Source organism: Amblyraja radiata, chromosome 2 (genome assembly GCF_010909765.2).
Source record: "Amblyraja radiata isolate CabotCenter1 chromosome 2, sAmbRad1.1.pri, whole genome shotgun sequence".
In the NCBI taxonomy this organism is placed as follows: Eukaryota; Metazoa; Chordata; class Chondrichthyes; order Rajiformes; family Rajidae; genus Amblyraja; species Amblyraja radiata.
The window spans coordinates 148636484-148664359 of NC_045957.1; the positions used below are offsets into that span (position 1 = coordinate 148636484).

Genomic DNA, 27876 nt, shown 5'->3' on the forward strand with positions numbered 1-27876 from the left:
CATGGCTGATCATCCACAATCAGTACCCCGTTCCTGCTTTTTCCCCAATATCCCGTTAGCCCTAAGAACTAAATCTAACTAAAAAGTAATCTTATTCCTTTTGCACGTACTTTGCCCATATCCATCTCAACCTTTCCTATCCATGCACCTAACCAATTATCTTTTAAATGTTGTTACTGTACCTGCCTCAGTCTCCTCCTCTGGCAGCTCATGCCATATACCCATCACCCCCCAATTGAAGAAGTGTGCCCCTGAGGTGCCTATTAAATCTTTCTCCTCTCACCTTAAACCTCTGTCCTCTGGTTCTTGATTCCCCTACAATGGGTAAACGACTGTGCATTCACCCTATCTATTCCTCTCATGATATTATACACCTTTATACTGTTTTATACTCTTGTCTCCTGCGCTCCAATGAATACATTCCTAGCCTGCTCTACAGCTTAGACCTTCATGTCCTGGCAACATCCTCATAAATCTTCTCCACGTTCTTTCCAGCTGACTATGTGATGTTCTCTTTTGGAAATCAGTCCGCCTGTCACCAGTATTTAGCCATGACAATTTCTGTACCTCCTTTTGGAAGTCAACAAATCCCTTTGTGGACACACTCTTGCCTTTGAGCCAGATGATGGTGGGTTCAAGTCCTACTTTGGATATCTGAGCACAAAAACCAAGGGTAACATTTCCTTTGGCATTCTGACAAATGATCAAAGATGTCACTTTCAGATGCCTCTTTCAATTCTCTGATCTATCAACCAGGATGCAATGCGACAATTTCAAAAACGAAAAATAGATTTGTCAACGACTTCCTTAAACCCTTATGTTCCTTAAACCCTGACATAAATCAGATTATATGGAGATCAGAATCACCTTAAAACTAGCTAGAATCAAGGATGGGCAGATGCTGGTTCATACACGAAATGACACAAAATGTGGTTGTAACTCAGCAGGTCAGGTAGCCCCTATGGAGAAAAGGTGACTTCTTCAGACCGACCCGAAACGTCACCTATTTGTGTTCTCCAGAGATGCTACCTGTCCTGCTGAGTTACTCCTGCACTTTGTCCAGTTTCACTTTAAAAATAGCTGCCGATGGCACTGGTCTGCACCAGCGAGCCCTTCTTCAGCAGCTGCCGTACCGACTGGTTGACACAGCCGTTGTTGCGGTTCACATTGTAGCCCCTGGCTGACAGCACATGTTGCTCCCCCCCCCCCTCCACCACTGTCTTCTCTTCCTTCTCCTAGATCTCCATCCGGCATGGACTCACACATTCACAAGCTATAGGAGTAGAATTAGACCATTCGGCCCATCGAGTCCACTCCGCCATTCAATCATGGCTGATCTCCACACCCTAATCCCATTATCCTGCCTTCTCACCATAACCCTTGACACCCGTTCTAATCAAGAATTTGTCTATCTCTGCCTTAAAAATTTCCACTGACTTGGCCTCCACAGCCCTCTGTGGGAATGAGTTCCACAGATTCACCACCCTCTGACAAAAGAAGTTCCTCCTCAGCTCCTTTCTAAAAGAGCAACCTTTAATTCTGCGGCTATGACCTCTGGTCTTAGACTCTCCCACCAGTGCAATCTCTCCCATCCTTTCCACATCCAGGTGGGCCCCGGCGGGCCGAAGGGCCTGTTTCCATGCTGTATCTCTAAAGTCTAAATGCGCTGCAAACATTTTATTCATTTATAAGTTGCTGTTCTTCAAATGGCCTTGAAAGGAATCATAGAAAAAACACAAAGTGCTGGAGAAACTGAGCAGGTCAGGGGCAGCACAGTGTTACAGTTTTCAAAATAGAAAAGGTTCACTTTATGAACCAGATTTTTGTATTGCCAATATACTGTTATTTTTGAACTGGTGGTTTTCCTTTTCATTACTATGTGTTAAAAATCCCATAACATTTTAACTTCAATTCATTGTCACTGTAAAGGAATAATTCTATGTATTTCACAGTTATGAGGTTTAGAGGAGATTTGTGTGGAGAAATAAAGTAAGATAAAATGCATTATCTTCAAGCAAAATACACTTAGAGGATTACAGTAATATCACCTTTCACTATCCATTACCCAGTTAAGATGCACATCATTGCTATTTAAGCAATATGAGGAAGAAATGCTTGTTTAAATATAGTGGACAGATGTGCCCGTGTAGCACACTGGGTGAGAATCTAAGCTCTGGGAATTGGCCAAGGATCCTTAATTGACAGGGCTGAAGGACTCCGGACTCAAATGACAATAGGGAAGCTATGAAGCCAGTGTGCGGTCACAGTGGCGCAGCGGTAGAGTTGCTGCCTTGCAGCGCTGGAGACCCGGGTTCGATCCCGACTACGTGTGCTGTCTGTACGGAGTTTGCACGTTCTCTCCATGAACTGCGTGGGTTTTCTCCGAGATCTTCGGTTTCCTCCCACTCCACAAAGACATTCAGGTATGTAGGTTCATTGGCTTGGTGTATGTGTAAATTGTCCCTAGTGTGTGTAGGATAGAGTTAATGTGCGGGGATCACTGGTCAGCGCGGACCCCAAAGGGCCTGTTTCCGTGCTGTCTCTCTAATGCCCCTGTCCCACTTAGGAAACCTGAACGTAAACCACTGGAGACTTTGCGCCCCACCCAAGGTTTCCGTGCGGTTCCCGGAGGTTGCAGGTGGTTGCCGGAGGTTGCAGGTAGTGGAAGCAGGTAGGGAGACAGACAAAAACCTCTGGGAACCGCACGGAAACCTTGGGTGGGGCGCAAAGTCTCCAGAGGTTTCCGTTCAGGTTTCCTAAGTGGTACAGGGGCATAAACTAAACTAAAAAAACTAACACTAAATGGGTTTGCCAATTGCAAACTAGCTTATTCTCACAGGCAAGAGACTGCTGTCCAAATCTGCCTATAACTAAAAATTAATATGCACCAATCTGCCAATATTCTAGGTTTCAGTCAAATTGCCATCACAGAAAATGTTAAAGTTGGAAGGCAGCCTGTGCTCATCCATGCTCTCTACCTTCTGGTACACTGTGCATGACTGGCATACTTCTAGGTAATCAAAATAGTCCTGTGAGACTATGTTATAGAGTTCAGCAGGGGGCCATTACACACATGAGCAACAACAATTGGTATGGACTGATATCATCCTGTGTAATTTTGTACCATGCATATGTAGGAGACAAATCAAATGTGCTTTGGAGGCAGGAGTCAACCTGAAGTTAATGGGTTAAAGCCTGTTCTGTATGAGTAGTTTAGTTTAGAGCGGAAACAGGGCTTTTGGCCCACCGAGTCCACGCCAGTACCCTGTACACTAGCACTACCCTACACAAACTGGGGTGAATTTACAATTTTGCCAAGTCAATTAGCCTGCAAATCTGTATGTCTTTGGAATCGAAGGTAGACACAAAATGCTGGAGTAACTCAGCGGGACAGGCAGCATCTGCAGCATTTTGTGTCTACCTTTGATTTAAACCAGCATCTGCAGTTCTTTTCTACACGTTTTGTCCGCTCCACCGCAAAATCTCCTCAAGGTTTGAAGAAGTTCTCCTCCTCTCTCTGACGAGAGTTCTGACAACACCCTCTCCCACTGCTCTCCCACTGCGATTCCTCCTTCCCTCCAACTCATTGAGTTACTCCAGCATTTTGTGTCTACCTTCGATTTAAACCAGCATCTGCAGTTCTTTTCTACACTATTGGTTTGTTAGTTTTGCTTATTGTCCCCTGTATCGAGGGTCAGTGAAAAGCTTTTGTTGCGTGCTATCTATATAACCATATAACAATTAACAATTACAGCACGGAAACAGGCCATCTCGGCCCTTCTAGTCCGTGCCGAACACTTATTCTCACCTAGTCCCATCTACCTGCACTCAGAACATAACCCTCCATTCGCTTCCTGTCCATATACCTATCCAATTTATTTTTAAATGATAAAATCGAACCTGCCTCCACCACTTCCACTGGAAGCTCATTCCACACAGCTACCACTCTCTGAGTAAAGAAGTTCCCCCTCATGTTACCCTTAAACTTCTGTCCCTTAATTCTCAAGTCATGTCCTCTTGTTTGAATCTTCCCTACTCTCAATGGAAAAAGCTTATCCACGTCAACTCTGTCTATCCCTCTCATCATTTTAAAGACCTCTATCAAGTCCCCCCTTAACCTCATGTGCTCCAAAGAATAAAGACCTAACTTGTTCAACCTTTCTCTGTAACTTAGGTGCTGAAACCCAGGCAACATTCTAGTAAATCTCCTCTGTACTCTCTCTATTTTGTTGACATCTTTCCTATAATTTGGCGACCAAAATTATCTAGTTAGCGGAAAGACAATACGTGATTACAATCAAGCCTTTTACAGTGTATAGATACTTGATAAGGGAATAACGTTGAGTGCAAGATAAATCCAGCAAAGTCTGGTCAAGGGTAGTTCGAGGTTCACCAATGTGGTAGATAGTAGTTCTGCACTGCTCTCTGGTTTACACAATGGTTCGTTCTTTTGTAGTTTGTTTCATTAAAGTTTAGGATTAGATATCATTTCTGTTATTCTCACATCCGTGCCAGGTTGGTTTTGATAAGTTAAAGCTGGATTTTAGAGACAGCACTGACAACTACAAATTTAAAGGGAGCATGGAGAAAGCTTTTCAGCCCCAACAACTATGACAGGAGAGCTAAATATTACACATTTATAGTGTCAGAATTCTTCCCATTAGTGCCTTAAAGCCTGAGGTTTTAAACCAGCATTTTATTCGCTTCACAGGTTTGAACAGAATAACTAGATAACCGAGGGATTTGTGATGTGTTGTGTGAGGAGAAATATACAACAGTAACTATAGTTACAAGGAGATGGCACAATTGAAAACAAATTTATAAGCTGCCAGAATGACAAATAGCGGATAGTAAGCTGGCTTCGCAAGTTCTGGATGGGTGAATATAAAGATATACAGCAGCTGGAGAGGTGAGAAATAACCCAAGTCCTTTCTCACTGCCACTGATGGGTGGAAGGTAGAGGTTGGGGGGTGGGTGGCTATGGGCATCAATTGACTATCATCAGGAGAGGATGGAAAGATTACATTAATTCTTCAAGCGCCCTCGTGTAATTGAGACTAATGACTTGTGCAATTTGCGATCTCGTGAGAAAGACCTTCGTTGAATGTCTTGTGGTTCTGTTTCCAATCCGTCAAGTTGATTGATGTGGCCATGGAAACCAGCAAGGATGCTGCTCATGGAGAAGGAGGTGTAGCAACCAATGAGAGTTGGCCGGGCCATCGCTGTGAGGAATGGCACAAATGCTCGACACAGGGGGTTGTTATAAAAAATCTGGCCCGTACCCACTTTGTACAAGGTCCCAGAGCTGCCAAACGCCATCAGGCAGGAGGATAGTCCTGAGGGGTGACATGGTTGCGCAGCGGTAGAGTTGCTGCCTTACAGCGCCAGAGACCCAGGTACGACCCTGACTACGGGGTGCTGTCTGTACGGAGTCCGCACGTTCTCCCCGGGACCTGTGTGGGTTTTCTCTGAGATCTTTGGTTTCCTCCCACGCTCCAAAGACGTACAGGGTTGTAGGAACTAGCTACCCTTTGTATGATGTGCCTGTACACTCTGAAGAATATGGATCGTGACATTTTGTGTCGGGACCCTTCCTTAATCTGGTGTCCCAACCCGAAACATCACATATCCATCTTCTCCAGAGATGCTGCTTGACCTCCCGAGTTACTCAAGTTTATTTTAATTTAGTATATTGTCACGTGTACCGAGCTACGGTGAAAAGCGGTTGTTGCGTGCTAACCAGTCAGCAGAAAGACAACACAATCGAGCCATCCAGTGTACAGATACATGATAAAGGCAGTAATATGAATTATATCCACTATAACACACTCTTTTGTCTCCTGTATAAAACTTCATAAATTCTGGAATGAAATTTTTGAAATGTTTACAAAACTATTTAATAGAAGACTTGAACCTAATACAGAAATGATTATCTTTGGATCAATGGAAGATGGGAATAAGCTAAACACGTTTCAAAAATATCTACTTAATTATGGTTTAATAACAGCAAAAAAACCTCATACTTAAATTTTGGAAAAATGCGCCAACACCAACGCTCAAAATGTGGATTTCAAATATGTCGAATTATATAATGCATGATAAAGCCAGTAAAGTATGATCAAAGATAGTCGAAGGGTCTCCAGTGAGGTAGATAGTAGTTCAGGACTACTCACTATTTAGAGTCATAGGGCCCTACAGTGTGGAAACAGGCCTTTCGGCCCAACTTGCCCACACAGGCCAACAAGTCCCAGCTACACGAGTCCCACCTGCCTTCGGTTGGTCCATATCCCTCCAAACTTGTCCTATTCATGACCCTGTCTAACTGTTTCTTAAACGTTGGGGTAGTCCCAGCCTCAGCTACCTCCTCTGGCAGCTTGTTGCATACATTCACCACCCTTTGTGTGAAAAAGTTACCCCTCAGATTCCTATTTATTCTTTTCCCCTTCACCTTACAATAGACAATAGACAATAGGTGCAGGAGTAGGCCATTTGGCCCTTCGAGCCAGCACCGCCATTCAATGTGATCATGGCTGATCATCCCCAATCAGTACCCCGTTCCTGCCTTCTCCCCATATCCCCTGACTCCGCTATCTTTAAAAGCCCTATCTAGCTCTCACTTGAAAGCATCCAGAGAACCGGCCTCCACTGTCTTCTGAGGCAGAGAATTCCACAGATTCACAACTCTCTGAGAGAAAAAGTGTTTCCTCGTCTCCGTTCTAAATGTCTTACCCCTTATTCTTAAACTGTGGCCCCTGGTTCTGGACCCCCCCAACATCGGGAACATGTTTCCTGCCTCTAACGTGTCCAAACCCTTAACAATCTTACATGTTTCAATAAGAATCCCTCTCATCCTTCTAAACTCCAGAGTGTACAAGCCCAGCCGCTCCATTCTCTCAGCATATGACAGTCCCGCCATCCCGGGAATTAACCTTGTGAACCTACGCTGCACTCCCTCAATAGCAAGAATGTCCTTCCTCAAATTAGGGGACCAAAACTGCACACAATACTCCAGGTGTGGTCTCATTAGGGCTCTGTACAACTGCAGAAGGACCTCTTTGCTTCTATACTCGACTCCTCTTGTTATAAAGGCCAACATGCCATTCGCTTTCTTTACTGCCTGCTGTACCTGCATGCTTATTTTCATAGACTGATGAACAAGGACCCCCAGATCCTGTTGTACTTCCCTTTTTCCTAACTTGACGCCATTTAGATAGCAATCTGCCCCTGTTTTTGCTACCAAAGTGGATAACCTCACATTTATCCACATTAAACTTCATCTGCCATGCATCTGCCCACTCACCCAACTTGTCCAAGTCACCCTGCATTCTCATAGCATCCTCCTCACTGTTCACACTGCCACCTTGAACCTATGTCCTCTGGTCCTTGATTCCCCTACTCTGGGCAAGAGATTCTGTGCATCTATGTGTGGGCAGGATGGTTCAGTTGCCTGCTGGGAAGAAACTATTGTCTCTTTTTAATTACATTTTTTCATGCACAGAAGCAGACCTCACATGAGCAATGGAAACATACATTGGTAAATGACATCTGTCCATGCCTGTGCATGTTAATTGTTTGGAAGTGGCATTAAACCTTGTCAACAACATTGTTTACTGCTGCTTTGCATTTCCCCATGCCCCCGTGTGCATGCACATCATAGTTGGGTAGGGACTGGATTAAAAATGGGGATTTGTGTTCAGTTCTGCGCACCATGTTATAGGAAATATGTTGTCAAGCTGGAAAGGGGACAGAGAAGGTTTATGAGGATATTGCCAGGACTCGAGGGTCTGAGCTATAGGGAGAGATAGTAAGATTAAACGAGAACTTACCAGTTTGAAGTTTGATCTGTATTTTATGAGGAGGAACGTTGAGGGAATACGTGAAGAACCCGCTTCCAACGCATGCGTGTCATTCTTCAAAGCAGCGGTGTGAGGTCACAGAAACTACAATGACCTAACATAGTAAGATTATCAAAGAGATACCAGTTTTGATATGATCATAGGAGGGTGGGAGCGGAGGGCACGTATTCCCTCAACGTTCCTCCTCATAAAATACAGATCAAACTTCAAACTGGTAAGTTCTCGTTTAATCTTACTATTTTACTTCGGAGTCATGTGAGTGACTACGTGAAGATTTCAAAGCTCTGTGACCTCATGCCGTGGAACGAGTCCATGCTTCACAACTGCCTTGGGTATCGGGAGAGAGTATCATTAGCAATTTTAGACACACTTATACAAAGACTTGTGTGATATAACGAGAAAATACATTTATTAATTGAAATCATAGCCCTGTAACCCTTCGGGCAAATTATAATATTGAACGTAAAATGCTTTCCGAAAATGATGATGGCTCCAAAAAACTGGTTTATTATAAAACCTTTGGAAAGTCCTTTCGGATGACCATCCTGCTATTCTGAGGATTTGGTCCGTGGGTACCTCAGAATTTTTGCTGCGGATTTTGCTGCAGCCCTGGTGGAATGAGATTTAAAACCATTAGTGTTTATTCCTGCCATCTTTAGGACACATTTGAGCCACCTTGAGATAGTTTGGGTCGTGACCCTTTTGTGCGGTTTCTTGTAAGAAATTAACAAAGCCATTTCCTGACCTCGAATGCTCTTAGTATATTCCATGTATAATTGGATATGTATTGCTATACACAGACGTTCGTCATATGGATATGCCATAAATTCAATCACTTGACCCGATGAACCTGGTCTGTTTGTTTTATTAACTCATGTATGACAAACACCAGTTTCTCTCGTGAGATGATCAAGTAGTCCAGGCTCAGTTTGCTTAATGACTGGACTCGTTGTGCAGTAACTAACGCCATGAGCATAACCATCTTCATGGTCAGTTTCTGCAGTGATAATGCTGTTTATGGGCTACCAGCTCCTCAGCATGTTTAAAACGACACCCACATCCCAGATTGTGGAGTACCTGGTTTTAGGGGGATTTGCATTGAATATGCCCCTCATAAGTTTTGTTACCAGGGGGTGCGTTCCCACCGTGTGCCGCTCCGTTCCTTGTGATAGATAATTGGAGAGTGCACTTCTGGCACTATTGATGGCACTGTAGCCCAATCGTTTATCATAATGGAGGTTTGTTAAGAATTCCAATACGGCCGGAATATTCTTGGCCCTTTGGTCTAGGTTGTTGTCAAAGCAGTATATGCCCCATTTCTTGATGTGTCCGAGGTACTGCTTCCGTGTTGACAGTCTTTGTGCGGATGTGATGAGATTCATCGTCCTGTCTGACAGCCCCATGCCGTGTAGTGGGTCTTTCAGACTCTACAAATCAACAAATCCATAGTCTTATGGCATGGGTGACTGCCCCCCTCCAGTTACTGGATGAATTAATAAATTCGGGCTATGTCCAATAATGGAACATGGTTCTAACACCATCCCCTGTATGACCGAATACCACGGTTGAGTAGGCCAATCTGGTACTATGAGAATCCCAGATGCCGAATATTGTTGAATTTTCCTTTGTACCCGATTGATGATGCAGAATGGGGGAAAAGCATAAAAAACGCCATTTCCCCCAATGCAGTGAGAAAGCATCTGTAGCTTCTGCCCCAGGGTCTGGTTCCCAGGACACATACCTTGGTAATTGGTGATTCAACCTGGACGCAAAAATATCAATATCTGGTCTACCATATTTTGCTGTAATTTCAGCAAATACATTTTATTTAACACCCATTCCGTGTTTTCATTAAATTTGCGTGACCTGGTGTCTGCCACTGAATTTAGCTTACCTTTATGTTGCCGATATCCAAATGTTTCTTTGGATACACCATTTTGTAATACCATAGACGAGTTGTCAATAATGATGGGGTTGGAGCAATACCTAATGCTATGTTCCCACCACTGTAGTTCAATTATAGCTTCCGTAGGCAGCTCCATAGGTCTATCAAAATGACCTTTGTTAAATTTGAGTGCTCTAATTTTTGCTCTTTGCAAATTTTGATAATGTAATGGCCCAAAATGTGTGGCCGGGAATGTAGCCACAATCTTCCCAATTATCCGGCCTACCCGTCTAATGGAGGGTCTGTTGGTGTTAAGAAGCTCGCTGCAATCCTCCTGTAGGGCTGCGGCTTTATTTATTGGTAAAGTTACTAACATATTGACCGTGTTAATGGTGAATCCTAGATAATCCATATTCGTTTCTGGTATCAATTTACACTTAACTACCGTCTGTGTTCCCCTTTGATGGGTACTGTATAGTATGCATCTTTTAAGTCAATGCTTGTCATATAGAAACCAGCTGATACTAATTCTTTAGCAGTGATAAAGGTATCCATCTTAAAATGAACATATTGAACGAATGTGTTTAGGGTTGAAAGGTCAATGATAATCCTGCAACCCCCATCTTTTTTATTTTTAATAAATATGTTTGATACAAATTTTAATTGTTCATGAGTAGTATGCTCAATCACACCTTTTGTATACAATCGTTGTAGCTCCATGTGGGCTTTAGATTGTTCGGTTTTTGTAAGGACGAAATGCCTTTCTGGTGTATGTTGTACTGGGGGGTTATTGGGATGAGTAAATTCTATCAGATAACCCTGAATACTGCTTAGAACATACGAGTCTGTAGTGATTTTACACCATTCGTCACTGTAGTATTGCAACCTCCCTCCCACCGTCGTGGGTCCCTTTTTTACAAAAGAACCACAATCACCTACCTCCATGGTTACTGGTGGTTGTATTATTTTCTTTGTTTTTTGAAAAAAGGGGGTTTTGTTTTTATTCGTGTTCGTGGTTGTACTGGAGGTTTAGGCTTCCGCATCTTCCAGGGTGGCCGTCCCTGGCCATACCCTAAAAGAAGGCTGCTGCGGGTTATATTGGGTTCTGGCACTGCCACTGATATAAGCCACACTTTTCGGTCTTCCATGTGGCTGGTACCGTGATCCAAAATAAGCCTTTGCGCTGGTTTTGATGAGCCCCAGTGTCTTGGCTTCCCCAAACAAAAGGGTTGGGGTTTTAACGGCTCTTTGTTTGCAAATTGTTGCATATTTAGGATCCAGTGCTGGCTGAATAGCCGCCCTCCGCATGCTATTCAGCTCATATTGTACATTACAGAACAGGGCTAGTGCGTCTTGGTGGCCTTTAGTTTGCTCTGTTTTGTCCAGGGTGCGGATGTAAGCTGTGATCCCTGCCGTAAGCCCCTTTAAGGCTTTCTGGATTTTGAGATCATGGTTCCTGATTTCCTTCCCCATATGCTTCCAAATGCATTGGTTGACACTGGGGATTTGTAATGCATCACAGTTACCAGGTGGCAGATGTCTGGCCAGTGTCTCTGTGAATATTTGTTGTTGGAGTTGATGGCCAGACATGTAGTTAATACTGGCTGCCATCCTGGAATCCAAGTCTGCCCCTGTTTGACTTGGTTTGAAGTAATCAGCCACCATGTCCAGCAGTGTATGTTTTTCTGCAGATTCAGGATCATGGGAAGCTGTGTGATCAGGGTCTGGCCCATCAGGGTCCTGCCCACTCTCCTCCGAAGAGGTCGAGATTTCAGGGGGTCCCTCACGGGGTACCCATATGGGGCTTGACTGCCCACTGTGGCTAGTCTCCACATTCATGGGACTGCCACTGTGAAGGAGCTCCTCCAGCAGCTCCTTTAGACGGTCTGTACGTTGAGCTGCACTTGCTATTTTTGGCTGCTCCCATTCCTGCAGCCTTTCAGCAGTGTGCTGCTCTTTGAAACCCAGCTGTTCCCGTCCCCGGTACTCACAGGTGCTGGTTTGCGGGCTTTCCTCGTCCCGCCGCTGGCCACACCGGTCCTGACTGTCGGTCCACGTCTGTTCCCGGTCAGCTGTTTCTCCTGGCTGCTCCGTATGCAGCCACTCATAGCGGGTTTGTTCCGTCTCCCGCACCCGTTCAGCCCTGGTCCGATATTGATACGGGCTGGTCGCCCGCTGCTGCTCCAAGTCGGGCTCTGCTAGATGGTGCGTTTTAGTTTGAACTTTGCCTCCCGGCCGGTGAGTAAGTTTCGTCGGTGCCAGAATGATTTCTGGCACAGCTGATTCCTCTACCGAGGCCTCTAGAGCCGACGGCTGCTGTCTCTGCCGTTCATCCACGTTTACAACGCGTTTCTCGGGCAGCTTTTTTGCAGACCGCTTCCTTTTCACTCTGTCCATTTTGCTGTGAATAAAAATGCAGAGTCCTTACCTGCCTTTTGCTGGTCCTTTTTTACTTCTCCCGTTACTGGGGGATGTCCTCCACCCTTCTGTTGACTCGTGCAATGCGTGTAGCGATATGACACGCATGCGTTGGAAGCGGGTTCTTCACGTAGTCACTCACGTGACTCCGAAGTAAAATTGAGTAGGCTGGGTCTCTATTCCTTGGTGAGCAGGAGGATGAGGGGTGACTTTATAGAGGTGTCTAAAATCATGAGAGGAATAGATCAGTAGATGCACAGAGTCTCTTGCCCAGAGTAGGGGAATCAAGTACCAGAGGACATAAGTTTAAGGGGAGGATGAAAAGATTTAATAGTAATCTGAGGGACAATGTTTTCACTTTTTCAGACAAAGGGTGGTGGGTGTATGGAATGAGCTGCCAGAGGAGTTAGTTAAGGCAGGGACAATCGCAACTTTGAAGAAACAGTTAGACAGGTGCATGGATAGGACAGGTTTGGAGGGATATGGGCCAAACGCAGGCAGGTGGGACTAGTGTAGTTGCAACATGTTGGCCGGTGTGGGCTGTAGGGCCTGCATCCATGCTATATGACTCTAGGACTTATTTTCACCATAATTTGCAGATTAAAGCACAACAATCCTCTCTCTTAAATTTGATCATATACTGATTTCTAGCCAATGTTTTTAGCCAGGGTTTAACTGGATTCAGAATCGCAACTTAAGCCGTGATCTCAGCTACACATCTCTTCATTTTTACACCGCTTCCTATTTATATTGCTGTGTTTGAGGATGATTTGGCGGCGTCTGCGGTAGAAAATGGATGATGACCTCTGTCTCGGGAGGGTCAATGGCTGAGATTAATTGTTGCACAGAACCTGAGAGATAGTTGAAAACTGGCTGTTAGAAGCACATCTAACACAGAGGAAGCACCATACTGTCTACAGACGATAAAGACTATCAAATTCACCAGCCGTGCCACATTAGTCTACTGCTGTGAAGCACTGTGGGATTTTCATCATTAAATTTTCACCGTAAATTCAAGTTGCTGTTGTAATATTGGAGAATCTATTTGGAGCAGGCTTCCTCTTATTGCATATGGAAGACCCCTTGGGCAGAACAAGTGGGGAGCCAGTCAGATAGTGCCAATGTCATGTTTATTTATTGAAATGGAATGTGAAATGAACGCTGCTTTCACCCTGTGATCCTTCGTATCGGCACAAGCTCCGTGACTTTAGCTCAAGCATGCACACAACAAAAATACATTCTTCTACCTTTTGGTATGAAGAACATTTTCAACAACTTGTAAAATAAATGAGAGGGGAGGAATACCATTGTGTGATGGGTGGGCAACAGATTCCTCCTGCCAACACCTATCAGGAGCATTCTAGGACACTGCACATTCCTGAGCCAATTATCTGAATCAGCAGATTGGGGTTAAAAATGTCACCAAGTTAATGTATTTTAATTTATTCTGGAGGAATGGTTATTTGAAGCAGAAACAACATTTACTGCCCATGCCTCATTATCTTTGAGAAAGTCGCGATGAACCTTCTTCCAGTTGATGTGAAAGTGGAGAAAATCCCCAGAAATGTCTTGAATACCCTTAAAAGTCTCCAGAAATGTCAGGCAACCTCATTGGAGACTCCCGGACTATCTTTGATCGGACTTGTAGGAAACATAGAAACATAGAAAATAGGTGCAGGAGTAGGCCATTCGGCCTTTCAAGCCTGCACCGCCATTCAATATGATCATGGCTGCTCATCCAACTCAGTAGCCTGTACCTGCCTTCACTCCATACCCTCTGATCCCTTTAGCCACAAGGGCCACATCTAACTCCCTCTTAAATATAGCCAATGAACTGGCCTCAACTACCTTCTGTGGCAGAGAGTTCCAGAGATTCACCACTCTCTGTGTAAAAAATGATTTTCTCATCTCAGTCCTAAAGGACTTCCCTCTTATCCTTAAACTGTGACCCCTTGTTCTGGACTTCCCCAACATCGGGAATAATCTTCCTGCATCTAGCCTGCCCAACCCCTTAAGAATTTTGTAAGTTTCTATAAGATCCCCCCTCAATCTTCTAAATTCTAGCGAGTACAAGCCGAGTCTATCCAGTCTTTCTTCATATGAAAGTCCTGACATCCCAGAATCAGTCTGGTGAACCTTCTCTGTACTCCCTCTATGGCAAGAATGTATTTCCACAGATTAGGAGACCAAAAACTGTATGCAATACTCCAAAGAACAGCAGATGCTGGTTTAAATTGAACGTAGACACAAAATCCTGGAGTAACTCAGCGGGATGGGCAGCATCTCTGGAGAGAAGGAATGGGTGACGTTTCGGGTCGAGACCCTTCCTCAGTCTGAAGACTAAGTCTTCAGATCGGATCGAAGACTTTGATCGGACTTTACTGCCTTTATCTTGCATTATTCAGTTTATTATCGATCTGTACAATGTGAATGGCTCGATTGTAATCATGTCTTGTCATTCCAATGTCTGGTTAGCACGCAACAAAGGGTTTTCAATGTACCTCGGTACACGCCACAATAAACTAAACTCAAACTGAAAAGGAAACTAACTCCAATGACCAAATGAAAAACAAGAAAAAATAGGAAATCATTAATCATAATAACTCCGTCAACATAGAGTGTGATAAAAAGTTTAACACGCAACTGCAACATGCATCAATGCATTACATGTCCTTTCCTTCATTGAATTGCTGTATTTTCATTTGTTCAAATTTGTTGCCTTGTTTCTTCAACTACAAGAGCTACGCCTCAAAAATTTCTCAGTCAACAGAAAAGAATCACGACCATCTCAAGGTTGTTATTTAAATAGAAGTTCTACCTGTGATTTCGAAAAAAATAACTTGCCCTTGGAGTAATTATTTTCCTCATGTTTTTTTTTTACTGAGGATACCTTTATTCTGCAAATCGACAAGCACTAAATAGATCCTAAATAATGGAGATTGCTGGCACGATTCACCCTCTTGGTAAAATTAATTAAACATTCATCAGCAACTGCTGAATTTGAGGAATGATTCTTCAGCCCTTTATAGAAGATAAATACATCAATCTAGAAATATTTTTCTAGTCATAGAGAGAGAGTCATGGAGTGATACAGTGTGGAAACTTGCCCACAACGGCCGACATGTCCCAGCTACACCAGTCCCACCTGCCAGCATTTGGTCCATATCCCTCCAAACCTGTCCTATCCATGTCCCTGTCCAACTGCTACTTAAATGTTGGGATAGTCCCAGCCTCAACTACCTCCTCTGGCAGCTTGTTCCATACACCCACCACCCTTTGTGTGAAAAAATTACCCCTCAGATTCGTATTAAATCTTTTCCCCTTCGTATTAAATCTTTTCCCTTCACTTAAACCTACGTCCTTTGGTCCTCGATTCATCTACTCTTGGCCACAGACTGTGCATCAACCCGATCTATTCCTCTACCACAATTCATCTATAAACCCACATCCTCCTGGGATCCTCATCCCAGAGCCCTAACATTCATGGTATAAAATCATGAGAGGAATAGATGCACAGAATCTCTTGCCCAGAATCGAGGACCTGAGGACATAGATTCAAGGTGAAGGGGGAAAGATTTAATAGGAATCTGAGGGGTAACTTTTTCACCCAAAGGGTGGTGGGTGTATGGAACAAGCTGCCGGAGGAGGTAGTTGAGGTTGGGACTAGTGTGGTTGGGACACGTTGGCCAGTGTGGGCAAGTTGGCCGAAGGGCCTGTTTCCATGCTGTATCACTCTATGACTCTATTCATTGTGTAGGTCCTGCCCATGTTAAGAGTTCTCTAAATGCAACACCTCACATTTCTCGTTGTTAAAATCCATCAACCATACCTCAGTCCACCTCGCCAATCAGGATGCTGCTGCAATTTTCACAACCATCTTCACTATCTGCAAAACCACTTTTGTATCATCAGCAAACTTGCTAATTTTGCCGTGTATGTTCTCATCCAAATCATTGATATAGATGACAAACAGTAACGGGCCCAGCACCGAACCCTGTGGCACACCACTAGTCACAGGCCTCCAGTTCGAGAAGCAACCTTCCACCATCACCCTTCCACTATCCCCTCAGTTAGATAGAGCTCTAGGGGCTAGTGGAGTCAAGGGATATGGGGAGAAGGCAGGCACGGGTTATTGATAGGGGACGATCAGCCATGTCGGTGGGCGGCGTGACTCTCGTCAGCAGCGGCCTCTGCAGTCCGTCTGCGTTTTTATTATTTTATATCTTATGTTTTTATGTAGTTTTTGTTATTTTTGTTGGGGTATGTGTGTGGGGGGGTGGGGGGGGGGGGGGTGGGGGTAACTTTTAAATCTCTCCCTGCACGGGACACCCGACCTTTTCTTTGTCGGGTCTCCGTTGTCGTTGGGACTGCAACGAGGAGCGGCCTCCAACAGGAAGACCGGGGGCTGTGGTGCCGACTACTCACCTCACCGTCGCGGAGCTGGCCGAGTCCAGAGCGGGTGGAGCTGTGGTGGACACTGCTGCGGCCCGACCTCCGGAGGATCGGAGGCTGCAACTGCTGGTTTGGCGGACAGTGACACCGGGAGCCTGCGGGTTCCTGGAGGGAGTCCGCTTTTCAGGGCTCCCGCAACGGCGACTTCTCCCGCCCGAGTTGCGGGGTTGAAGAGCTCCTGGAGCGGGGCCTTACAGCACCGCCCCGCGCGGCTTGGAATGGCTGCGGGACTCTGCGAGCGCGCGCCGGGTGCTCTAACATCAAGACCCGGTGTGCGGCCTTGCATCACCCGGCGTGGCTTTAATGGCCACGGGACAATTCGCCATCGCCTGCCGGGGGCTTTGACTTTGACTCTGACATCGGGGGGGGAGAGTGCAGTGGAGAGATAAGTTTTTTTGGCCTTCCATCACAGCAATGTGATGGATGTTTATGTAAATTATGTTGTGTCTTGGGTCTATTTGTTTGTAATGTATGGCTGCAGAAACGACATTTTGTTTGGACCTCAAGGGGTCCAAATGACAATAAATTGAATTGTATTGAATTGTATTGTATTGTATTGTATATGATCACAATGAATGGCGGTGCTGGCTTGAAGGGCCGAATGGCCTCTTCCTGCACCTATTTTCTATGTTTCTATGTTTCTATCACCGTCTCCTGTGGCTTCACACAGAGTTTTCCACTTTGACTCCTGAGAGGTCCCACTCTTTCTCTCTAGTTACCCAATTCCCCCTTATGTATTTATAAAATCTCTTGGGGTTGTCCTTAATGCTATCTGCCAGAGCTATCTCCTGGCTCCTTTTTGTCCTTCTGATTTCCTTTTTTACTTTGCTCCTTAGTTCCCGAAACTCCTCCAGGGATACATTTGATCCCAGCTACCCACACCTGTCCCATGAGTCCTTTTTATTCGTAACCAAAGCCTCAATCTCGTCATGGAAGCTTTCTTACATTTGTCTGCTTTGCCCTTCACTCCAACAGGTACGTGCATATCCTGAGCTTTTGTCATCACACTTTTAAAAACATCCCACTTGGCTGATGTTCCTTTCCCCTCAAACGACCTGCTCCAGTTAACTTGAGCGAGACTTTCTCTCATGCCCTGAAAGTTGGCCAACTCCAAATATAACATTTTAACAAGTGAGCCCTCTTTGTCCCTGTGACTAGTGGTGTGCCTCAGGGTTCGGTGATGGGCCCGTTACTGTTTGTCATCTACATCAATGATTTGGATGAGAACATACAGGGCAAGATTAGCAAGTTTGTTTATGACACAAAAGTTAGTGGTTTTGCAGATAGTGAAGATGGTTGTGAAAGATTGCAGCAGGATCTGGATCGATTGGCCGGGTGGGCGGAGGAATGGTTGATGGAATTTAATACAGGGAAGTGTGAGGTGTTGCATTTTGGGATGTCGAACAAGTCAGGGCCTACACAGTGAATGGTAGGCCTCTGGGGAGTGTTATAGAGCAGAGGGATCTAGGTGTACATGTGCATGGTTCCTTGAAGGTCGAGTCGCAGGTAGATAAGGTGGTCAAAAAGGGTTTTGACACTTTGGCCTTCATCAGTCAGAGTATTGAGTACAGAAGTTGGGAGATCATGTTCCAGTTGTATAAGACGTTGGTGAGACCACATCTAGAATATTGTGTTCAGTTCTGTGCACCATGAAAGGAAAGATATTGTCAAGCCTAAAAGGGTTCAGAAAAGATTTACAAAAATGTTGCCAGGACTAGAGGGTGTGAGCGATAGGGAGAGGTTGAGTAGGCTGGGTCTCTATTCATTGGAGCGCGGAGGATGAGGGGTGATCTTATAGAGGTGTATAAGATCATGAGAGGAATAGATCGGGTAGATGCACAGAGTCTCTTGCCCAGAGTAGGGGAATTGAGAACCAGAGGACATAGGGTCAAGGTGAAGGGGAAAAGATTTAATAGGAATCTGAGCGGTAACTTTTTCCCACAAAGGGTGGTGGGTGTATGGAACAAGCTGCCAGAGGAGATGGTTGAGGCTGGGACTATCCCATTGTTTAATCCCATTGTCCCCACACATTAACACTATCCCACACCCACGAGGGACAATTAAAAAAAAAACATTTACCAAGCCAATTAATCTACAAACCTGAACGCCTTGGAGTGTGGGAGGAAACCGAAGATCTCGGAGAAAACCCACGCAGGTCACGGGGAGAATGTACAAACTCCGTACAGACAGCACCCGTAGTCAGGATCGATCCCGGGTCTCCGGCGCTGCATTCGCTGTAAGGCAGCAACTCTGCCGCTGCGCCACCGTGACTGCCCATAAAGTAATACTCTCAATTGCGTGTTGGACTCAAAATGTTCTTTCCCCAATGACTCGTCATTGCTTAGCCACAGATGACCTCTTACCTGCAACCCCAACATCTGTAAATGATTGGTGATAGGACTAAATCTTAGGTTAACTGCAAGTTAATGCACACATTATGCACACATGCTTTACTGTTGGCTGCAAAAGGTTTCAGCCACATTAGAATGAAGATTTTTAATTGCATGGCAGCATTCATCTCACACACGATAAGGGTAAAGGTTGTGCTGTCTAACCTGAGGCACCCAGTGGCGTTCCGCAGGACCATTGATGTGTGGAGCTGAATTTTCCGGTCTTCCTGGTGAGGCGAAATATCCCAGCCAGAGTGTGGAATGATGATTGCATTGGTGAGCACAACAAGGGCATCCTGGATAATTGGCATCTTTAGTGCATCGCATGATGACAGGTTCCACAGGACACCTACGGAGAGAAAGAAGCTGATGTTTCTGTCATGTTTAGTTTAGTTTAGTTTAGAGATGTAGTGCGGAAACAGGCCCTTCGGCCAACCAAGTCCACACAGTCCAGCGATCCCTGCACCTTAACACTAAATGGCCTGTTCCACATAGGCGACTTTTTAGGTGAGTGCAGGAGACTCTGCGCTCGCCACACGATCGGCACATGCTCGCTGGTTGTCTCTGGTGAGTCTCCTTCATGGTCGCGAGGAGTTCCCGCATTCTGGGAACTAGTCGCGGCCTCAGTATAGTCGCCACAAATTGAAAAAAATTGGTCGCCATGGAGAAAATCGATAATCCTGTAGTTGTAGGTGCAGTTGTAGTGGGATCACCATGTAGTTATGGGTAGTCGAGGTAGTCGTAGTTTTAGTTAATCGCCTTTGCTGACCAGGCATTTTCATTGGCTCATTGGGGGGATAAAACGTAAGCACGAGTTTTCAGAACCAAGGAAAACCGACCGGTAATGTTAAATGGCCACTAAACTTCACAGCTGTGTATCTCTGGCGTATTAAAAGTTGTCTGGCTTCTTAATAGTGTCTGCACTCCTTCTCCACCCTCTTTTAAAGGACTTACCGTACACTGTGCTAGCCGTCTAAACCTTCCTGTTCATCGCGGTGTGTGTCTGTACCACTTTGGCTTTGCACCGTGTGAATTTCAGACAGCGCTCCCCCCGCTTTCCCAGGCCCCCGCCTTTTGGGGGGGGTGGTGTGTGTGTGTGTGTGTGTGTGTGTGTGTGCGTGTGTGTGTGTGTGTGTGTGTGTGTGTCTGTGTGTGTGTGTGTGTGTCTGTGTGTGTCTGTGTCTGTGTCTGTGTGTGTCTCTGTGTCTGTGTGTGTCTCTGTGTGTGTGTGTGTGTGTGTGTGTGTGTCTGTGTGTGTGTGTGTGTGTGTGTGTGTGTGTGTGTGTGTGTGTGTGTGTGTGTGTGTGTGTTCCACTCTGATAGTCGCCGTTCCAGTTGCCAGTTTTTCAGGCGAGTGCCAGCAATTTGACAGTCGCTACAATGCAGCAACTCTACCACTGCGCCACCATGCCAAAATGAATAGTTTTGTTTATGGTCACATGAACCAAGATACAGTGAATAGCTTTTGTCGCGTGCTATCCAGTCAGCGGAAAGGCATAGGAGGAGCAGGAAGAAGGATAGCATGTATGCTGAAAATAATGGTGACCTTTTGGAATGATAAAGTGGACTGAAGCTGGTTTTACACATTGCCCACTATTAGGAGGCAAGAGTGGAATAAAGATATATGGGTTGGAGAAAGGGTTGCAGAGGTATCATGCATTTGCTTTCTGTACTGGATTTTGAATCTGATGTGAAAAGTTAACTCTTTCTCCTTCTGCAAATACCAATGATATTCTGAGCAAATTAAATAAAAAATAAAATATATTAGATTTAGGTTGATTATTGTCACATATACTGAGGTGCAATGAAAAGCTTTGTTTTGCATATTTAGTTTTGTGATACAGCGCGGAAACAGGCCCTACGGCTCACCGAGTCCACGCCGACCAGCGATGCCCGCACATTAACACTATCCTACACACACTAGGGACAATTTTTACATTTACCAAGCTATTTAATGTACAAACCTGTACGTCTTTAGAGTGTGGAAGGAAATCGAAGATCTCAGAGAAAACCCATGCAGGGCACGGGGAGAACGTACAAACTCCGTACCGACAGCGCCCTTAGTCGGGATCAAACCCGTGTGTCCGGTGCTGCATTCGCTGTAACCGCCTTGCTAACCAATCAAGCCAGATAATATTATACATAATAGAGTCAAACTCAAGTACAATAGGTAGAGCAAAGGGAAAGGTGCAGAGTGGAGAATATACTCAGCATGGTAGCGTAATAGTTCCACAGACAAAATCCAGTGACAGAATATGATTAGAACAACTAGAAATGGTGTGAGATTTACAAGTAGACAAGAGATTTAAAAGAATGAGATGATTGTATCTGATCACCCTCTGGGCCCAACATGTTGCATGCTTCCATTCAATTCATTCAGAAATTTAAAACAAATCTCCTTTGCAGTAATAATACTTAAAATAACACACGTCAGCTCTTTTCTCATTTACCTCCACCCCTTCCCTCCTTTCCCAGAGGCATTCCAAACAACATTCTCTCAGAATCCCCAGCGATATGAATATTGAGTTCTCTAACTTCCCTCTCGATAGACAATTGACAATAGGTGCAGGAGTAGGCCATTCGGCCCTTCGAGCCAGCACCGCTATTCAATGTGATCATGGCTGATCATCCCAAATCAGGACCCCGTTCCTGCCTTCTCCCCATATCCCCTGACTCCGCTATCTTTAAGAGCCCTATCTAGTTCTCTCTTGAAAGTATCCAGAGAACCTGCCTCCACTGCCCTCTGAGGCAGAGAATTCCACAGACTCACCACTCTCTGTGAGAAAAAGTGTTTCCTCATCTCCGTTCTAAATGGCTTACCCCTTATTCTTAAACTGTGGCCCCTGGTTCTGGACTCCCCCAACATCGGGAACATGTTTCCTGCCTCTATTGTGTCCAAGCCCTTAACAATTTTATATGTTTCAATAAAATTCCCTCTCATCCTTCTAAGCTCCAGATTGTACAAGCCCAGCCACTCCATTCTCTCAGCATATGACAGTCCCACCATCCCGGGAATTAACCTTGTAAACCTACGCTGCACTCCCTCAATAGCAAAAATGTCCTTCCTCCAATTAGAGGACCAAAACTGCACACATAACTCCAGGTGTGGTCTCACGAGGACCCTGTGCAACTGCAGAAGGACCTCATTGCCCCTATACTCAACTCCTCTTGTTATAAAGGCCAACATGCCATTCGCTTTCTACACTGCCTGCTGAACCTGCATGCTTACTTTCATAGACTGATGAACAAGGACCCCCAGATCCCGTTGTACTTCCCCTTTTCCCAACATGACGCCATTTAGATAGTAATCTATCCCTCTCCATCCCTCCCCACTGTCCCAGTTCTCCGACTAGTCTGACTGTCCTTGTTTACATTTTATCTCTGATTCATTGTTACCCTCCTGGCTAACAATGATCTATTCTACATGTTCCTTGATCTCCTTGATCTCCATTCCCTTTGTCTCATTTTCACACCTTACATTTCCTTATCACTGTATCTCCCTCTCCCCTGATTTAATCTGCAGAAGGGTCTCGACCTGAAACGTCACCTATTCCTTCTATCCAGAGATGCTGCTTGTTCCTGCTTAGTTACTCCAGCATTTTGTCTATCTTCTCTCCACTTTTATTACCCTTGGCATTCTGAAAGAAACCACACATGGCATTTTACATGGAAATGCTATTTTTAAAAATTATTTATTATAGTCTGCAATGCATGCTCTGATTCAGTAATAACTTTTAAAAGGGAACTGGAATTAAATGAAAAATATTTGATGGGCTGATTGAAGCTTGCCAATACTTAACTGAAAGAACATAGACAAACTGTGGGAGGGGACAAGAGATTGAAGTGTGGACAGCAAATCACGAGAGAGTTAAGTAATCTTCACGCTAATTTGCGTAAGCATATATAGTTCCTCAGCATGTGGGCTTTTAAATTACTCTGGTATTTTAGTAAGAAAATAAGCCAATTAATTGTAGTGTTTTGGATTTGATCGGACAGTTGAGCTCGAGAACCATAATTTCAATAAAGGGAGGCACAAGAGACTGCAGATGCTGGCATCTTGATCAAAGCACAAAGTGCTGGAGGAACTCAATGGGCCAGGCAGCATCTGGGGAGGAAATGGACAGGCAATAGTTTGGGTCATGAACCTTCTTCAAACCTTCTTCCAGTAAGAAGAATGGTCCCGATTCGAAACGGCACCTTTCATCACCCCCCCCCCCCACCCACCTCAAGAAACTAGTGGAGCTCTGCAAGGCTTGGTGCTTGATTAGAACCGGTGTCAAGGGTTACGGGGAGAAGGCAGGAAAATGGGATTAAGTGGCTGAAATCTGCCATGAGTGCATGGTGGTGTAGACTCGATGGGCCGAATGGTCTAATTCTACTCCTATAACTTGTGAACTTGTAAACCTTACTTCAATAGATTACTTATTTGGAGGAATGAATCCAAAATGGTAAAACTTTGCTTGTGAACTAACATCATCGTAACCAGCTGGTTAATAATGGTTACCCAATGGAAATGTTGTATCATAAGTTGATCCCAGATGTAGGCTAATAGTTACAATCAGTACCCATGTCTCCCACTGACACAATTATCCTGTTATTACTTTAAGTAATTCATCATGGTGAATAAATCTCATTGGAAAAGTTCATTCAATGATTTACCCCAAAAGGACGGCAACAGACTCTGTTCTGAATGTGGTCCAACATAATGTTCGCTAGTGTGTAAGAAAGAACTGCAGATGCTGGTTTAAATCGAAGGGAGACACAAAATGCTGGAGTAACTCAGCGGATGAGGCAGCATCTCTGGAGAGAAGGAATGGGCGACGTTTCGGGTCGAGACCCTTCGTCAGGGGAGGGGGCGGGACAAAGATAGAATGTAGTCGGAGACAGGAGGACTAGTTGGAGAACTGGGAAGGGGATGGAGAGAGAAAGCAAGGGCTATCTGAAGTTAGAGAAGTTAGGGAAGTAAATTATCATACCGCTGGGGTGTAAACTACCCAAGCAAAATATGAGGTGCTGTTCCTCCAATTTACGTTGGGCCGCACTCTGACAATGGAGGAGGCCCAGGACAGAAAGATCAGATTGGGAATGAGAAGGGGAGTTGAAGTGCTGAGCCACCGGGAGATCAGGTAGGTTAAGGCGGACTGAGTGGAGGTGTTCAGTGAAACGATCGCCGAGCCTGCGCTTGGTCTCGCCGATGTACAGGAGTTGACACCTGGAACAGCGGATGCAATAGATGAGGTTGGCGGAGGTGCAAGTGAACCTCTGCCTCACCTGGAAAGACTGTTTGGCTCCTTGGATGGAGTCGAGGGGGGAGGTAAATGGACAGATATTGCATCTCTTGCAGTTTCAGGGGAAAGTACCTGGGGAGGGGGTGGTTTGGGTGAGAAGGGACGAGTTGACCAGGGTGTTTCGAAGGGAACGGTCTCTGCGGAAAGCAGAAAGGGGTGGAGATGGGAAGATGTGGCCAGTTGTGAGATCCCGTTGGAGGTGGTGAAAATGTTGGAGGATTATATGCTGTATGCGACAGCTGATGTGGTGGAAGGTGAGGACAAGGGGGACTCTGTCCTTGTTACAAATGGGGGGAGGGGGAGCAAGAGCGGAGCTGTGGGATATCGAGGAGACCCTGGTGAGAGCCTCATCTACAATGGAAGAAGGGAACCCCCGTTTCCTAAAGAATGAGGAAATCTCCGATGCCCTGGTTTGGATCACATCATCATGGGTGCAGATGCGGCGTAGACGGAGGAATTTATGAGGAGGGGATAGAGTCCATACAGGAAGCAGGGTGGTAAGAAATGTAATGAAGATAGCTATGGGAGTCAGTGGGTTTGTAGTAGATGTTGGTCAGTAGTCTGTCTCTTGTGATGGAGATAGTGAGGTCTAGAAACGGTAGGGATATAGCGAAGATGGTCCAGGTGAATTTGAGTGCAGGATGGAAGTTAGTGGTGAAGTTGATGAAGCCAGTGAGTTCTGCATGGGTGCAGGAGGTAGAACCATCGCAGTCGTCAATATAGTGGAGGCAGAGTTCGGGGATAGGGCCTGCATACGCCTGGAACAGTGATTGTTCGACATACCCTACAAAGAGGCAGGCATAGATGGGACACATGTGAGTGCCCATAGCAACGCCTTGGATTTGGAGAAAGTGGGAGGAGTCGAAGGAGAAGTTATTGAGGGTAAGGACCAGCTCTGCTAGGTGGAGGAGAGTATTGGTGGATGGAAATTGGCTGGTTCTGCGGCCGAGGAAGAAACAGAGGGCTTTAAGACCCTCCTGGTGGGGGATGGAGGTGTAGAGTGACTGGACATCCATGGTGAAGATGAGGGAGTGGGGGCCTGGAAAATGGAAGTCAACAGCATGTGAGATGTCTTGGACATAGGTATAGAGGGATTGGACCAGGGGGGATAGGATGGAGTCGAGGTATGTGGAAATTAATTTGGTGGGACATGAACAAGCAGAAACAATGGGTCTGCCAGGACAGTTGTGTTTGTGGATTTTGGGGAGATGATAAAATCTGGCCGTGCGGACTGGAGAACGATAAGGTTGGAGGCTGTAGAGGGCAGAGAGCCGGAAGTAATGAAATCAGAAATGGTGCTTGAGATTAAGGCCTGGTGCTCATCTGTGGGGTCATGGTCCAAGGATACTGTAAGTAGGAAGAGGTGGTCTGAGAGTTGTCGCCTGGACTCAGCGCCAGACCACCACGGCACCTCCCTTGTCGGCGGGTTTGATTATGCAGTCGGGGTTGCTGCAGAGTGAACGGAGGGCTGTACATTCAGGGGGGGAGAGGTTAGAGTGAGTAAGGGGAGTGGGAAAGTTGAGGCGATTGATGTCACGCCGGCAGTTGGAAATGAAGAGGTCTAAAGAAGGTAGCGGGCCATCCGGGGGAGGTCCACGAGGATGGGGTCCATTGGAGTCTGGAGAAGGGGTCATCACTGGGTGGTGAGGACTCCTTCCCATAGAAAAAGGTCCAGAGGCGGAGGGGACGGAAGAAGAGCTCGATGTGGTGGCAGACCCAGAACCCGTTGAGGTGGGGACGGAGGGGAACAAAGGTGAGGCCTCTGGTGAGGACAGACCGTTCCGTATCAAAAAGGGGGAGGTCAGAGGGGATGGTGAACACACGGCACGGGTGGGGGTTGGGGTCTGAGGAAGGCAGGTGAGTAGATGGAGGCCGAGGCAATGTCTGGTGGGGGGATGGTGGGTGTTGAGAGAGGAGGGGGGCATGAGGACTATTGTATGGGTGGAGAGGAGCTGGGGTCACCTGGCTAAAAGGGGAAGGGGAAGAACCAATGGAAGCCCCACTGAGGTTCCCTGTAGGAGGGGGGGGGGAGTAATACCCAGCACAGTCGGGCCCCGTGGTGTGGAAGTCTGCATTGTGGGGACTGTGGGCCCGGTGCTGAGCCTGGGACTCAGTTTCGGCCGCGGCCCGCTGTTGGGCGGGTGGAGTGGCGAGGGTCGGCAGAGTCGCTGGTGGAGGCCGGCGGGGAGTGGAGTCCGGGTCAGAATGTTCACCAGAATGGGTTAAGCTCATCTCTGATGAAGAATCTGACAAAAATGTTAAAACAGGAGGAGAGACAAGGGCACAATGCAGCCCTTTGCGTGCAAGCCAAAGACTAATAAACTTAGGAAAATGAGCTTCACATAATTACACTCAGTACCACAAAAGAATGAAGTAGCAAGGAATGGCAACATCAAATAAATGTTAACTGTGTTAAGGCAGTAAACAAGCGCTTCTAGGGAGAATTTATCTACAGTTGGAAGAGGAGTACATGAAAGAATTCGCTATCTTGAAAATGTTTAATTAAAACTTTATCTGTGAAACTGCAGCTGGACTGATCCAGCTGGCTCTCTCTTTACAGTCATTTTGATTACAATGCATAAACCCTAATTGTCTCAACCAGAGTCCACATTAAGATTGTACAAAAGATGTCACTCTGATTTTCCAGTGGGATTATATTCACATTGATTCTGAAGATTGAAGAACATTCCTTGGATTTAGAGTCATGGAGTCTTACAGTGTGGAAACAGTGTGGCCCTTCAGCCCAACTCGCCCACACCGGCCTACATGTCCCATCTATACCAGTCCCACCAACCTGCATTTGGCCCATATCCCTCTAAACCTGTCCTATTCAAGTCAAGAAGTTTATTCGTCACATACTCATACGAGATGTGCAGTGAAATGTAAAGCGGACTTTGTGCAAAAAACAAACAAACAACCAAACAAACTACAAACAGAATGGAACAGAATCACATATTCTTTTACATATTAAATATTGGGGACATGACTTGAGAATTAAGGGACTGAAGTTTAGGGGTAACATGAGGGGGAACTTCTTTACTCAGAGAGTGGTAGCTGTGTGGAATGAGCTTCCAGTGAAGGTGGTGGAGGCAGGTTCGTTTTTATCATTTAAAAATAAATTGGATAGTTATATGGATGGGAAAGGAATGGAGGGTTATGGTCTGAGCGCAGGTATATGGGACTAGGGGAGACTATGTGTTCGGCACGGACTAGAGGGGTCGAGATGGCCTGTTTCCGTGCTGTAATTGTTATATGGTTATTATATGGTTATATGGTTATTGTGGGAGGAAGGAAAAAGGAAAAAAAACCAGCAATTTAAAAAAAACCAGTAGAGTGGTTCAGTAGAGTTAGTCCCTGGTGAGATAGGAGTTTACAGTCCTAATTACCTCTGGGAAGAAACTCCTTCTCAACCTCTCCGTTCTCACCGCATGGCAACGGAGGCGTTTGCCTGACCGTAGCAGCTGGAACAGTCCGTTGCAGGGGTGGAAGGGGTCTCCCATGATCTTATTGGCTCTGGAGTTACACCTTCTGATGTATAGTTCCTGCAGGGGAGCGAGTGAAGTTCCCATAGTGCGTTCGGCCGAACG

At 45.6% G+C, this 27876-nt stretch overlaps 1 protein-coding gene across 8 annotated transcripts in view; it reads right to left on the reverse strand.

Annotated features, from left to right (window-relative positions):
* The window catches only part of ctnnd2 (catenin delta 2), a 1121748-nt gene that overhangs the window by 126826 nt on the left and 967046 nt on the right, over window positions 1-27876 (reverse strand). For all 8 annotated transcript variants that reach the window (XM_033017096.1, XM_033017092.1, XM_033017086.1 and 5 more), the window contains one exon: window positions 19167-19350. In XM_033017096.1, coding sequence (XP_032872987.1) covers window positions 19167-19350 — 184 coding nt within the window. The remainder of the gene's footprint in view (window positions 1-19166; window positions 19351-27876) is intronic.